This window comes from Bufo bufo, chromosome 2 (genome assembly GCF_905171765.1).
Source record: "Bufo bufo chromosome 2, aBufBuf1.1, whole genome shotgun sequence".
NCBI classification, from domain to species: Eukaryota; Metazoa; Chordata; class Amphibia; order Anura; family Bufonidae; genus Bufo; species Bufo bufo.
In genome coordinates, this window is record NC_053390.1 from 221,320,994 (window position 1) to 221,335,562 (window position 14,569).

General features: G+C 44.6%; 1 protein-coding gene across 1 annotated transcript in view; it reads left to right on the top strand.

Moving 5' to 3' along the window:
* The first annotated feature begins 905 nt into the window (after positions 1-905).
* TMEM132B (transmembrane protein 132B) overlaps positions 906-14,569 on the top strand; it is a 695,177-nt gene continuing 681,513 nt past the window's right edge. The window contains exon 1 of the mRNA XM_040416233.1: positions 906-1,188. Coding sequence (XP_040272167.1) covers positions 1,098-1,188 — 91 coding nt within the window. The 5' untranslated portion in view covers positions 906-1,097. The remainder of the gene's footprint in view (positions 1,189-14,569) is intronic.

Genomic DNA, 14,569 nt, shown 5'->3' on the forward strand with positions numbered 1-14,569 from the left:
GGAAGAAAATGGCTGATATGATGCCAGGAAGATTTCGCAGTATTGTGTCTATGGATCTGTTCTCCTTGTAGTTCACGTGTTCAGTGATCGAACTAGAGTTAACCCTTGAAACTGCCAGTCGTCTCAGCCATCTGCCCAATACCCCCTTTGTGCCCTGCTGGCGATGGGTCTATTGCCCCCTGCGCATCCTCCTTTTTGTGTTTTTCATTCAGCGTTAGTGTCTTTAACGGTCCTTACACACATGAATTTGGCGTTGGCGTCTTTTTACCAGTTAAAAAACCCACCAGAATAAATACTTGAATATTTTTTTTTAGGTACCTGTGGTTTTTGTGATGTTTGTCATGTTTTTTTTCTGCCTTTTTTTGCACAGTGTTTCGTGTTTTTTTTCCTTACAGAGAAGGCGATGCGAAAACGCCTGGAAGAACGCTCAGAGCTCCAGCGTGCTGCACTATTGAAAAGAAACCAGAAAAAAAAAGCCATCTAATGAATCAACACAACAGGAGCAAAATTCAAATAAAAAGTTGTTTTGCTTGTTTGTCCTGCATTTAATATGTCTCCTAGATCTTCAGCTTACGTGGAACTGGTGTTTTTACCCCAAAAATTTCTGCCAAAAATGCAGTGGAAAGTGAAAAAAACAAAAAACGCAAGAGTGCAGAACAACGCTACATGCATTAATATAATGACAATTCGTGTGAACAAGACCGAAGCCATCTTCAGTACAACAGTCCCATTTGGTTGCAGTGCCCATCACCTGAGAGGAGCTGGCAGCATTAACCCGTTCCAGCCATGCAGGCAGCGTCACCCCCTCGTGCCCGCCCCCACCCAGCTCCCGCCCCCTCTCACATGGAAGGAGTTGCAGGGGAGTCCTCCTGGCCAGAGCTCTGCCACTGATGGGGCTGGGAAGATGCTGCTGGCAGGAGGGCAATCCCAGCTCGGCTCCTCACCTGCCCGAAACTAGCCCGGGCGATGGATACTAGGACTGTGCTGAGCTGAGAGCCACCAAAGTTGTCAGTGCCCTCCCTGTGCCATGTGGGCAGCCAGCGTCTCTCACAAGTAGCAGTACCAGGGCTGACTTCTCCAGCAATCACCGCCAGGATATGTCCTTGGGTTGTTATCTCTGCTTGGGACCGCCAAAGATGGCATCGGGGATGGTAGCCGCGCTCTGTGCCCTGCACCTGCTCGGGAAAGGTCAGTGAAAGTTTCCTGTCTCCTCCTCAGTCCCGGGAGGTGAGGGGGAAAGTGCCGCACAGAAGCCGCACACGTGAAAACACGCTCCTGTCCCCGACCCGGGGATGTAGCAGAGCCCAGGCTGCAGCCGGATGACAAACTCAGCCCTGCTCTCAGGCAGCCAGCAGACATTTTATCTGGGCAAAATCATTTCCTTAATCACCTCCCAGGGCAGAGGCTCAGCCATTAGTAATAAGCTGGGCACCCTCCTGGGCACAGCCCAGCCGATAGGAGGCCACACATGGCATCCTTACTGATAATTGCTACCTGAGATCAGGATGGACAGACTGTTGACATGGTCACCGCCTGGTGTGAATAGACTCCACAGGAGAGGGAAGTGGTCCCCTGGCATCACTCACTATGGCAGGGCAACATGTGCCACCCTGCTATGCACTATAGAGCCTAGTAAGATGGATGAATACAGTGGGCTCAGTGACCTGATGTGGAGACCCTCATGGCAGGATCTCTCACCTTAGCCTTCCATGGCGGAATAGCATTTAGTCTTTCTTCAGCTGTGTCTAAAGTTCCCAAGCAACCGAGAAGAAAGCCTCGCTTGTACGTGAAAGGGTCTCATTCCATGTGTGAACGGAGGCGACAGAGTCCAGTATTTGTCAGGGTCATGATCTGTAGTGATAGATTCCAGCTGTAAGGTGGTTGTGGTGGCATCTCCTTATCTGCTGGACCTGAGTGGAGACCACTGATCAGGGGCCCTGGTGCAAGACTTCAGCTTGGGCCCCCCTTCCCTCAATGCTTTCTGGCCAGGGACCGGGACGCACATAGCCTTTGTGCTGCCTGAGGCAAAAATTTAAACAGCACCCCCTCCCCACCCATGACAAATTCTTGACCTTCCCTAACTTGACCAGCATGCACTTTCTATAATACTGGTGTCTTCTTTTGTGGCACAAGGGTCTTTGGGCCCCCTCAGGCGACTGCTACCTCTGCACCCCCTATAGCTTTGCCCCTGCCACTGATGATGGGATTAAGGCGACTGCCTCAGAAGTCCCTTCTCCTCGTGGTTCTTTAGCACAATTCCACGTATGGTTTCACTAGAGATGTCCTCACAACCTGAACCAACCCTCATAAGATGTCATAATCTTGCTTTGTCCACCATCTATTTGATCTGTGCCCAAGCATCGCCATGGGCACACAGCTTTTAGGGTTCAGCAATGCATCCCCTTATACCCTCAGGATCACGTTGAAGTTCTCCACCTGGGACTCAATGGAGATTGTTGCTGTTCTTGGTTAAGGGTCCGTCCGTCCACACGGTCAGGTTTCCTGATGCAGTTTTGGAAGTCATAATCAGGAGTGGATCCTAAAAGCAGAGAAAGTATTAAAGACAGATGTGACTTCTCTTTTTTGGCTTCCAAAACGGCATCGGGAATCCTGACCACGTGGCCGCCCCCTTATAGTCAGTGAAATATGCCAACCTCTGCCCACGCCAAACTAGAATTGAAAGTGATCATGTAATCAGCTATGTGTATGGCGGAGCGTGTCATGTGTGTACAAATCACCGACTTGTATGTCATTTGTATGTGTTATGCCCTTCTGTCTGCCTGGCAGCTGGGCACAGTTGGGAACTGTTACTGTTGTGCAGTGAATGGGCCCTTATTGCTCTGCCAACAGATTCACCATCTTGAGGCTACGGTATCACAGCACAATACGGGCGGTTGGCTTTGGAAATGACAGGCTCAATATAAGCGTGCTGTGATTCATTAGTTTGTTAGGGACGGTGATATTATAGTGGAGAAGCAGACTGGATCTGTACCCAGCCCGTGCCAGATTCCTACTGCATGGCATCGCTCTATCTGTATAGGTAAAGTGGCACATGACAGCTATGTATTAAGTAGGCTGCAGTCCAAAGTGATCGTCAGACCCGCCATGTTTAAATGGGGGGGGGGGGGGGGCATGGACACACTGGCTGAACAGGAATGCTGCTGTGAAGGAGGATGACCGGTCAACCATAGTCACCAATATCTATCTATTATCTATCTATCTATCTATCTATCTATCTATCTATCTATCTATCTATCTATTATCTATCTATCTATCTATTATCTATCTATCTATCTATCTATCTATCTATCTATCTATCTATCTATCTATCTATTCATCCACAGTATCTATCTATCTATTATCTATCTATTGTATCTATCTATTATCTATCTATTGTATCTATCTATTATCTATCTATCTATCTATCTATTATCTCTCTATCTATCTATTATCTCTCTTTCTATCTATATATTTATGTATGCTATGTATCTATCATCTATCCATCCATCATCAATTCATTATCTATCTATTTACTTATCTATCATCTATTAATCCATCTATCCATCCATCTATCTACCTTCCTACCGTATCTATCTATCTATCTATCTATCTATCTATCTATCTATCTATCTATCTATCTATCTATCTATCTATCTATCTATCATCTATCCATCCATCCGCCTTATCTATCCTGTATGACCACATGTTCAGGTTTCCTGATGCAGTTTTGGAAGCCAATAGAAGTAGAGATAAAACTTCTCCTCTTTTTTGAATTCACTCCTGGTTTTGACTTCCAAAACTGCATCCGGAGACCTAAAGCCTTCCCATCCAGCAGACCTGTACGGCTCCTACCAGTCTCTGGACAGTTTTCTGTCCTGACTACATCCACCCTCTAAAACTGGTTTATGGAATGAATTAAGGAGCAGGACAAACCAGTGGCAGTACTTGAAGAACACCCGATGTGATGATGCCCTTGTTGGGTTTATACCCAGTGGTCAGGCTCTAGAGGTTCTCAGGAGCTTTGGATTCTGAAGGTCTCCTGCCTCTTTCAGATATATGTATTACATAATGGATCTGTTTTGCTTGGTGGAGATGATTTAAGTTATCTCTGCAGAAAACCATTGCAGAGCAGATCTCATAACTCTTCAGGTTCAGCCATGTGTCTTGTAGTAACAAGTATTAGTCTTGCTTTTCACCTTGACTTGCTGAGAAATTACATCTGTGGGTGTTAAAAGTGGCATCTGGATGTGGAGAAGCCAAGGCTTCTCACTCTCTCCTCGCCTCCTCTCAACTTTGCTTTCTAATCCCCTCTGCTCTTCTCCACGTTTGGCATCTCTTATGAGTTCCTCCCCTCCTCTCTGGTGATCCTTCATCCTCCTGTGATGGTTCTCTGTTTTATTGTTTCACATGTGAGGGATGGCGTGCGGCTCACTTTATTGAGGTGTCTATTCATAGGTAGCGCCAGTTCTAACTCTCCAGGGATCTAACAGGAAGCTTTATTTCCTCTTGGATTTCTATTCTAGAGATGAGCCTGGCCATCAGACGGGGCTATTGTTATCAGTCTATAAAGAGAGCGCTATATCTGTCTCCAGCCTTTTATATGGTCCTCAACCCCAGCGAGATCGCTCGCTCCATTTTACTCGGGACCTCCTCACATTTGCCTGTCCTATGGAAAATTCTACTATTTTTTAAAGACTAAGGTTGACGCGTTCACCAATTATTAACCCTTAGAAAGTGATCGCCACCATTCTTTCATGTGATATCTGTACGTCTTGCACCACTCATGTTACTTGTCTTGCGTTGTACGTATAATTCTGAGTAGAATAAATAGAATCTAATGTCGTCTTCTCCACGCGGTTCACTTAGTCTTCGAGGGGGCAGGTCGTTCTGGGAATCGTAGTGATAAAGGTGAGACAAAGGCTCCAGAAGCCGGATATCATGGTTTTGTGATATGTTGTGAATTGTTTTCTAGAACATCTCGTGAGACAGGACAAGCATGGATAGCATTCTTTACATTTTAAAGACAAGAGATCCTATTGCTGTGGTCATCTACTGTAGGTATACTGTAAATATATATATATACGGTATATAATTCTGCTTGATAGGATATTAGGTATATGACCCGTGTCGTGTTTCTAATCTACAAAGAAACCTGAAAGAAAGAAGACGTCCCTGATCTTCATCACTCATGATTACATTACCGCTCTGTGCCTGTCAGAAGACAGATGATGGTTCGGTGACGGGTGACCGGACCCCACTTCTAAAGGGATTTCCTAACAAAATTACATTACACTATATTTTAATCCTGGAAAGTATTGGTTTTGCTCCGTTGTTTTTTTGGCTAATAGAAAAGAGATGTTCTGCCTGACAGGGCGACGGTGCTTTATAGAAGATTTTTTAGTCGCGTGGGTAATGTGATTTTAGGTAACAAATTAAAAAGGAACGGAATAAATGCGATTGAGGGAGCACATCCCAGTATAATTCTGGAAATATTTCGTTAATTTACACAAGGAGTTCATTTCCATGTGCAGAGCAGTGTCATTTGTCATGGTGCCTCGTGTCTGAATAGAGATGGGATAGACCACATTTTAGGATCTGAATACTAAACATATTGATTTGCCTACAATACTGGAGTATCGAAGGTTAAATGATAATGTCGGGACTGGGTTCTCTTCTACACTCCCAAAGCACATGTATAGGTTAGGGGGTATTCCCATCTTCGAAATTCATGGCATAAATAAATGTGATAAACCTTTGGGACCTGCACTCAAGAAGGGGAGTCCTTCAGCTCCGCTGGTGAATGGATGGAGAGGGGGCCATTAACGTGCATGTCTCTCTACAATCACTGCCATAGCTGTACATGAAGGGACTGCACACATGAGGGCCACCTCTCCATTCACTCACCAAGCGGGACCCCGTGTTGGAGAAATAAGTGTAGGGTCCAGAGGTGGGACCTGCGTTATTCCGATACTTATATAGCTGATATGGTTGAAAGAGACACAGGTCGATAAGGTCCAGCCTATAACCGTACTGCGTTGACCAAGAGGAAGATAAAACTTCTGTTATATGGTCGCCAGTTATCACGTATTAGGAGGAAAATTCCTGGATCAATGTCCCATCTGGAGAAATGCAGTACCCATGACTTATAATATTGTATATTTCAAGAAAGGCATCCATAGCCCACTTGGATATGTGAGAATTGACTAAGATGAGAATATCCCTTGACTGGCTTCCTGTGAAATTAGTCCTAGTGGCGCATCTGATAAAAACGAAAGCAGGCGTCTGCCCTAGGCGACTTTCACACTCTGCCGGATCTCAATACCGGAAAAAAAAAAAACGGTTCAGTTTAGTCCTCCAGCATTCGGAATGGAAAGAGATGCGTTCAGGATGCATCAGGATGTTTTCCGTTCCGTCAGCATTCCGTTTTGTGACTGGACACAGCTGCAAGCTGCGGTTTTGTGTCCGGTCATAAAAACGAAAAAATAAATAAAATTGATCCGGCACTGAAAACAATGTAAATCAATGGTGACGGATCAGTTTTTTTTTAGGAGCCTAAAAAAAACAATCCGTCACCCATTGACTTTCAATGTATTTAGTGGCGGATCCGTTTTTTTTCCCGTTTTGATTTCACACAACCGCATCCTAACGGAATGGATGCATCCTTATGTGCAAAATCAAAATGGATCCGTTTAATTCCGGTATTGAGATCCTCTGACGGATCTCAATACCGGAATTAACAACGCAAGTGTGAAAGTTGCCTTAAAGCAACAATGATCGGGCATTTCAACATGCTGAATCTTTGAGGCAGAGATAAGCGGCGCCGTTATCCCACTGTATATGCCAGTAAAACATATAGCGCCAGTTTAATCGGGTGCGTTTATGGGAGGGGCAGATACCTGACGTATGCTATGTGTATAGGAGACAGCCACAATCCGTATATAGCACTGCGGCATATGTTACCGCCATATAAAGTACATGCAATATTCTTACAATTTCATTGAATCTTGTTCAATAATATAAAAAAGGTATATTTAAAGACCCAACTATAGTTAATTTGGATTTTTCTTCATGTATTGCGTATGTTCCTTTTTATACCCCATATCATAAAGGCTGGCATTTAGACAGGTGACGGGGTAAGTGTCCATCTTATAGGGCACACAGACTGAATTGCCTTTATTCCCCCCCCCCCCTGGTGCTGATGAAGACATTACTCTCCTCCTTGAGATAGCTGCAGTCGTTCCTTTTTGTCCCCTGTTCTCTTTGCTGTTTAATCCTTTCAGTGCCAGACGTGACGAGAGGCCATGGATCTGCGTCATTAACACTCTCAGGCTGGGAGACCAGGGCACGTTTTCGGTTGGCTGAGGAACAGACCGATATTGTGAACCCCGTGCTGCCTCTGGGACATATGACATTCATTTCCAAAGGGGGGGCTGGATCCAATGCAAGCAGCTGAGAAATGCCAACTCCTGCACAGGGAGTCACCTTGGTCAGGGTGTTAAGATACCAGTGACGCAACCTCATGGCAGAATTTTTGGGGCACTTTGCTTTGTGCCTGGCATTCTGCCCAGGTGTGGTGCGGGTATGAGTTTTGGCAGTGACACCAGGCCACTGCTTTGTTGGCATCTTCACATGTTCCTTGGCTTCCGTCCTCGCTGGCAGCTGTGCAGCTGTCTCTGCTATGTGAAGGCAACGAAGGGTCAACACGCTTCTGTCCCCGATGAGCCGTGTCTTCTTCTCCTTACTGTCTTTTCTGTCTGTCACTTAAAAGGAAGGATTTGAAGTATCACAGAATCCTTCACATGGGTCACAGTTTTACATTTTCTTTTGAATGTGGTAGCTTTTAGCTTTTTATTTTTTGCTTTTCTTTTTATTTCTTTTTTTAAGGTGTCTTTTCATGCTGACAGGAGGAACGTGTTTTTGTCATTTAATTGGATAACATTTCAGCAGACACTACATTAACCCTTTGAAACCATAATTAATCTCAATTCTGTGAAATCTGTGAAAATGGAAATACATACCGTGGCTTAACCCCCAGATTCCATTGACAACCTGTCATTCAGTGGAAGACCAAGGAATGGATTTTCTTTTGAGTCATTATGCCTCAGGACTGATAAAGGGGTTCTTCCGTGGATCATTTACATATGTAAAGTCCTAAAAATGCATAGAATAGCTGTTTTAAAGCAATTTGTTGTGTTTTAAGCTTATTTTTTTGTTTCTTTGTGATTACCTTGGTGCTGCTAATCTGTGCTGCTGAGGTTAGGACAAAATCTGTCTCCTTCCCCCTCTGGCACCCCCTATTGTTCCTTCTTAATTCCCTGCAGTAGGAGTCTTTTCAGCTATACTGCTATTCTGCTGCAGAGGTTCTGCTTCTTCCCTGACAAGCAAGGCCCAACTCTTTTTCTATTAGCTGAGGATCACTATGCAGAGACCTGCTCTGGTGAGAGCGACTGAGCATGTGCGACCAGCAGCACACAGCTCAGTAGATACAAGTGTAGATTGCTATGAGCTTTGAACACCAGTTGGCGCTATACTGTGTAAGTAATTGTCCTAACTCTTTTATGATCTTTTATAGTAAATTAATAACAGTATGGCTGCACAACATTTCACATGCAAACAGTAGAACTAAGAAATGGGGCTCATTCAAAATTAATGTGGTATCATACCTACTAGAAATGAAAAAATAGAAGCTCTTTGCGCACATTTCTGATCAAACGTGTGTAGGGCCCATCTACCAGGCGCAAGGTGGCTTCCGCAGATGCGTTCTGCGGAATGTGCTAGTCTACATTTTCTTGTAGTAGATAGTGAGGGTAGTGGCCTCTTTTAGACTGAGCAACGGCCATCTGCCTGGGACTTCTGAGCAGAGTACGTATGTAGCTGGTTCCTACACTGCCCTGAAAATTGTAGGCTTAGGTAAGTCCAAGAGAGGCGGTATATTAGTGTTAGGTACCCATCTGCAGAAGCCACCTTGATGCCTGGTAGATGGGCCCGACACACGTTTGATCAAAAATGTGCGCAAAGAGCTTCTATTTTTTCATTTCTAGTAAGTATAATACTACATTAATTTTGAATGATCCCCATTTCTCAGTTCTATTGTTTGCATGTGAAATGTTGTGCAGCCATGCTTTTATTAGTTCTCTATATGCTTGCTTGATGGATATGCAACTGTGACCATGATTGTGTTAGTCTAAATTTTCTTGTAGTACTTTTATAAAGAATATGATATTTAATCGTGGGATAACCCTTTATAGGGGTATTCTCATCTCAGACATTGGTAGCATATTGCTAGGATATGCCACCGATGTCAGATAGTTGCGGGTCCTACCTCTGGGACCTGCTCTTATCTCCAGTAGGCGCTCTCAAAGTGAAGGAGAGCTTACAATTCAAGCGTGGCCACCCTCCATTCACCGCTATAGGAGTTCTGAAAATACAGTCCTGATCAAAAGTTTAAGACCACTTGAAAAATGGCAAAAAAAATCATATTTAGCATTGCTGGATCTTAACAAGGTTCCAAGTAGAGCTTCAACATGCAACAAGAAGAAATGGGAGTGAGACAAAACATTTTCTGGAGCATTCAATTTAATGAAAACAACGAATAAACTGAAACAGGCTGTTTTTCAGCTAATCAAAAGTTTAGGACCACGCCTCCAAAAAAAAAACTAACCCCCCCAAAACAAAAATCCAACTTCCAAACATGAACTCAGTAATGAGTAGCTCCGCCGTTATTGTTTATTCCAAATGACTTACTGTGTCCCACCTTAGCAGCGATGGCGCGCTGTGAGAGACCCTGCTTATGCAGTTCAACAACCTGACCACGTTCAAAAAGGGAGAGTTTTTTTGCCTTTGCCATCACAACGTGTGACTACCTGACTGAAAATGACAATGAATCCACATCTTTGCACAGATTTGGCCTTTTAAAGGCATGTGGTCCTAAACTTTTGATCAGCTGAAAAACAGCCTGTTTCAGTTTATTCGTTGTTTTCATTAAATTGAATGCTCAGAAAATGTTTTGTCTCACTCCCATTTCTTCTTGTTGCATGTTGAAGCTCTACTTGGAACCTTGTTAAGATCCAACAATGTAAAATAAGATTTTTTGCCATTTTTCAAGTGGTCTTATACTATTGATCAGAACTGTAGCTGAGCGCCAGCTCAGCTATTACCTGCAGCCCTAAAGCGGTGAATGGAGAGGTGGCCACGCAACCGCGGTGTGCTCTCCATACACCGCTGCGGGACTCTTGGATATTTTCAAAACTCCAATAGAAGTGAATGAAAAGCATGTGCGCATTTACGGTGCGCTGTTCTTCACTTTGGAGGCTCTGTTATGGTGATAGGTTCGGGTACCACCTCTTGGATATGCTCCTATCATACATTTCTGAGATTTTGATACTGATGACCTATCCTCAGGATAGGTCATCAGCATCTGATCGGTGGGGGTTCGACACCGGAGACCCCCGCTAATCAGCTGTTCAATAAGACACTGATGCTCCTGTGAGAGTCATGGCCTTACGTTCTTACCAAGCACTGTGCTGTACATTGTATAGCGGCTGTGCTTGGTATTGTGCTTAGCCCCATTGAAATGAACGAAGCTGAGCTGTAATACCAAGCACAGCCACTATCCAATGTACGTCGCTGTGCTTAGTAAGCTCACAGGAGCGCAGGTGCCTTCTCTAACAGCTGATCGACGGGGGTCCTGGGTGTCACACCCCCACTGATCAGATGCTGATGACCTATCCTGAGAATAGATCATCAGTAAAAAAATGTCGGAAAACCCCTTTGACCATTGGTAAATGCTCTAGATGGGAAAGGGTGAAAGTACACATGTATAAGGGTACTTTCACACTAGCGTTTTTCTTTTCCGGTGTTGAGTTCCGTCCTAGGGGCTCAATACCGGAAAAAACTGATCAGTTTTATCCTAATGCATTCTGAATGGAGAGTAATCTGTTCAGGATGCATCAATTCAGTCCCTCTTACGTTTTTTGGCCGGTGAAAATACCGCAGCATGTGAAAGTACCCTTAGTCGTGTTGATTTGAACTATAGGAGGAACATATTGCTAACATGTCTGCGTTTAGAACTGATACGTGTTGCTCGCCGTTGTTTCTCAGACAGCCTAGTTTCACTTGTGTCTGAGTAAAACATAAAGGTCGGGACAAGACGGAATCAGAAAAACATGAATAAAACCAGAGCGAATTTGCTCTTCTCCGCTGCCATGCTCATTCTCTCCTGGCAGACATTTACATGGGTATGCAGCCTCCATTCAAGCAGCGGGAAAGGCTGTGTCTCTGAAAAGTGTCTCTCACTGGATATTGTATCCCTTCATTCTGTTTCATCCTCCGCCAATGTATTCTCCCATTGTATGCTAAAGCTTCTGGCTTTCAGAATGCCAGTTCACATTGGGGAAGAACACGCTTATTTTATTAGGATTTTTTAGTCCAAGGGCACAGAGCTTAGGCTACTTTCACACTAGTGTTAATGTTTTCTGGTATTGAGTTCTGTCATAGGGTCTCAATACCGGAAAAAAACTCTTCCGTTTTGTCTCCATTCATTGTCAATGGGGAGAAAACGTAACTGAACAGAATGGAATGCTCCAAAATGCATTCTGTTCCATTCTCATACCGGAGAGCATGCTGCGGTTTACTTTCCGTCCTGGGATACGGAGCAAAGCATGACCCCCAATGCAAGTGAATAGGGACGGATCCCTTTTCTCTGACACAATCTGCAGTAGCGTCCTGGTTGCCATGGTTACCGATCAGAGCCCCAGCGATTAAACTGGGACTCCGATCGGAACTCTCCGCTGCCACCAATGATCGGGGGGGGGGGGGGGGGGGGGGGGGGAGAGGGGAGGCCGCACACTGTGCCACCAATGAAAATAATACAATAGAGGGAGGGTGGGGGGCTGAGGGGGGTCTTCCCCCTGCTGCCTGGCAGCCCCTGATCTCTTACAGGGGACTATGATACGCACAATTAACCCCCCTCAGGTGCGGCACCTGAGGGGTTAATTGTGCAGTTCACAGCCCCCTGTAAGAGATCGGGTGCTGCCAGGCAGCAGGGGGCAGTCATGTACAAAGTTCTTAGTATATTCTAAGTTGAAGCGTCCCCATCACCATGGGAACGCCTCTGTGTTAGAATATACTGTCGGATCTGAGTTTCACGATCTAACTCATATCCGACAGTATATTCTAACATAGAGGCGTTCCCATGGTGATGGGGACGCTTCAAGTTAAAATATACCATCGGATTGGAGAAAACTCCGATCCGATGGTATAATAGGGACTCCTGACTTTACATTGAAAGTCAATGGGGGACGGATCCGTTTGAAATTGCACCATATTGTGTCAGCGTCAAACGGATCCGTCCCCATTGACTTGCATTGTAATTCAGGACGGATCCGTTTGGCTCCGCACGGCCAGGCGGACACGAAAACGACATTTTTTTCATGTCCGTGGATCCTCCAAAAATCAAGGAAGACCCACGGACGAAAAATCGGTCACGGATCACGGACCTACGGACCCCGTTTTTGCGGACCTTAAAAAAACGGTTGTGTGCATGAGGCCATAAGCTGATGATTCTTCTGCGGATGTGGACATTATCCTGGTCGTATGGGCTGCAGGACACCACTACTGAAAGGCAGGATACACATGGGTGAGCAGAACTGAAGGTAAAGCTGCTCAGATCATAGCTCAATGCACATGATACCAAAGAACTACTATTCATATCTCCAGCGTCATTGTCCACTGCACTCACAATGTTTCCACCCCGAAGAACCTGATCTCTTCTTAACTTGCCTGGTACCCAGGCTCGGACTGGCCCACAGGGGTACAGGGGAATTCCCCGGTGGGCCCCTGAGCAAGGTGGGCCCCTAGTCTCCCACCCCCTGCACAAGTGGCACATAACACAGTAGACTTACTGCACTACATACATATATTCCATGTACAGCACCTCAGCCAGCCGATGTTCAGATAAAAACTTGATAGATTAGTAAAGAAACTCCCCAGTTTATTATTAGGGCTCATTCACATGACCGTGTAAATGGATCCGCATCCGTTCCGCAATTTTGCGGAACGGGTGCGGGCCCATTCATTTCAATGGGGCCGCAAAAGATGTGGACAGCACACCGTTGTTCCATTCCACGGCCACGCAAAAAAATGGAGCATGTCCAATTCTTGTCCGTGGTTGCGGACAAGAATAGGCATTCTCTATATAGTGCCAGCCATGTGCGTTCCACAAAATGTGGAACGCACATGACCGGTATCCGTGTTTTGTGGATCCGCAATTTGCGGACCGTAAAACACTTACGGCCATGTGAATTCACCCTTATAGACACGATCAGAGCAGAGATGACTTCTAGTTGCTGCAGGGACCCCCATATTCAATCATCTGGTAGCATCTTGCTGCTGTGTGAGCAGGTAATATTTGAATGTATCCGTATGGTGGGTCCCGAAAATAAATTTTACTGGTGTGCCATAGATACCCCAGTCCGAGAAGGGGAAGTTGTGTCATCAATTTCCGAAAGCCAGGTGTTTCCAATATGACTGATTTCATACCGTAGTCTTAGTTATTTTTATACAGTAGAGTAGGTTCATCCTTGCTGAGCCTGTGCTCATAGGCAGTACTGTAACGTTTTTCCTCCTGCACCGTGCAGAACATTCTGATCATAGACCAGGAAAGCAGCATGTCTGCCATTGCCCTACTCTTTGGGAATCAGCAGGTAAAATCGTTCCTGGACTGAGGGTGTTGTCGAGGTAGTTTGACTACTCCTATCCTCCTGTCTGGTGAGCGAAGTCACCCTACTCTTTCATACAGTGATTTTGAAACACAGTCCCCCTTCTTTTAATGTGACTGATGTAGGGTTGTCTCGATGCCAAAATTTCGGTTTCCATACCATAAAAAAGTATTGCGATACTCAATACCATTCGATACCACGCAAAAGAAAAACACCAAAAAAGCTGCGCGCATTCCGCATTTTGTGGAACGTCCGGCCCATAATTGAATAGTCCTCTCCTATCTATTGGGGGAACACAAGGTGACAAAAAAAAAAATGGCGAATCGCGGTTTTTATTTGAATTTTTTTCTGTTACGGCGTTCACCGCATAGGATATTTTTTTATATTTTAATAGTTTGGACTTTTCAGACATGGCGATATGTAAAATGTTTATTTATTGTTTATATATTTTATATGTAAAATTGGGAAATGGTGTTATTTATACTTAATATTTTGTATATATTTTTTTATTTTTTATTTTTTTTTTACTTTTTATTTAATAACTTTTTACCCCCTTAGGGGCTAGAACCTGGGATCTTTCGATCCCTTGTCATATTCACCCTAGGGGCTCATGCACACGACTGTGTGTATTTTGCGGTCCGCAAAAAACAGATCCGCAAAAAATATGGATGACATCCGTGGGCATTCCGTATTTTACGGAACAGCTGGCCCTTCATAGAACTGTACTATCCTTGTCTGTAATGCGGACAATAATAGAACATGTTTTATTTTTTTGCGGAACGGAAATACGGACATATGGAAAACTTCAGTTTTTTTTGTGGACCCATTAAAGTGAATGTTTCCGTATACAG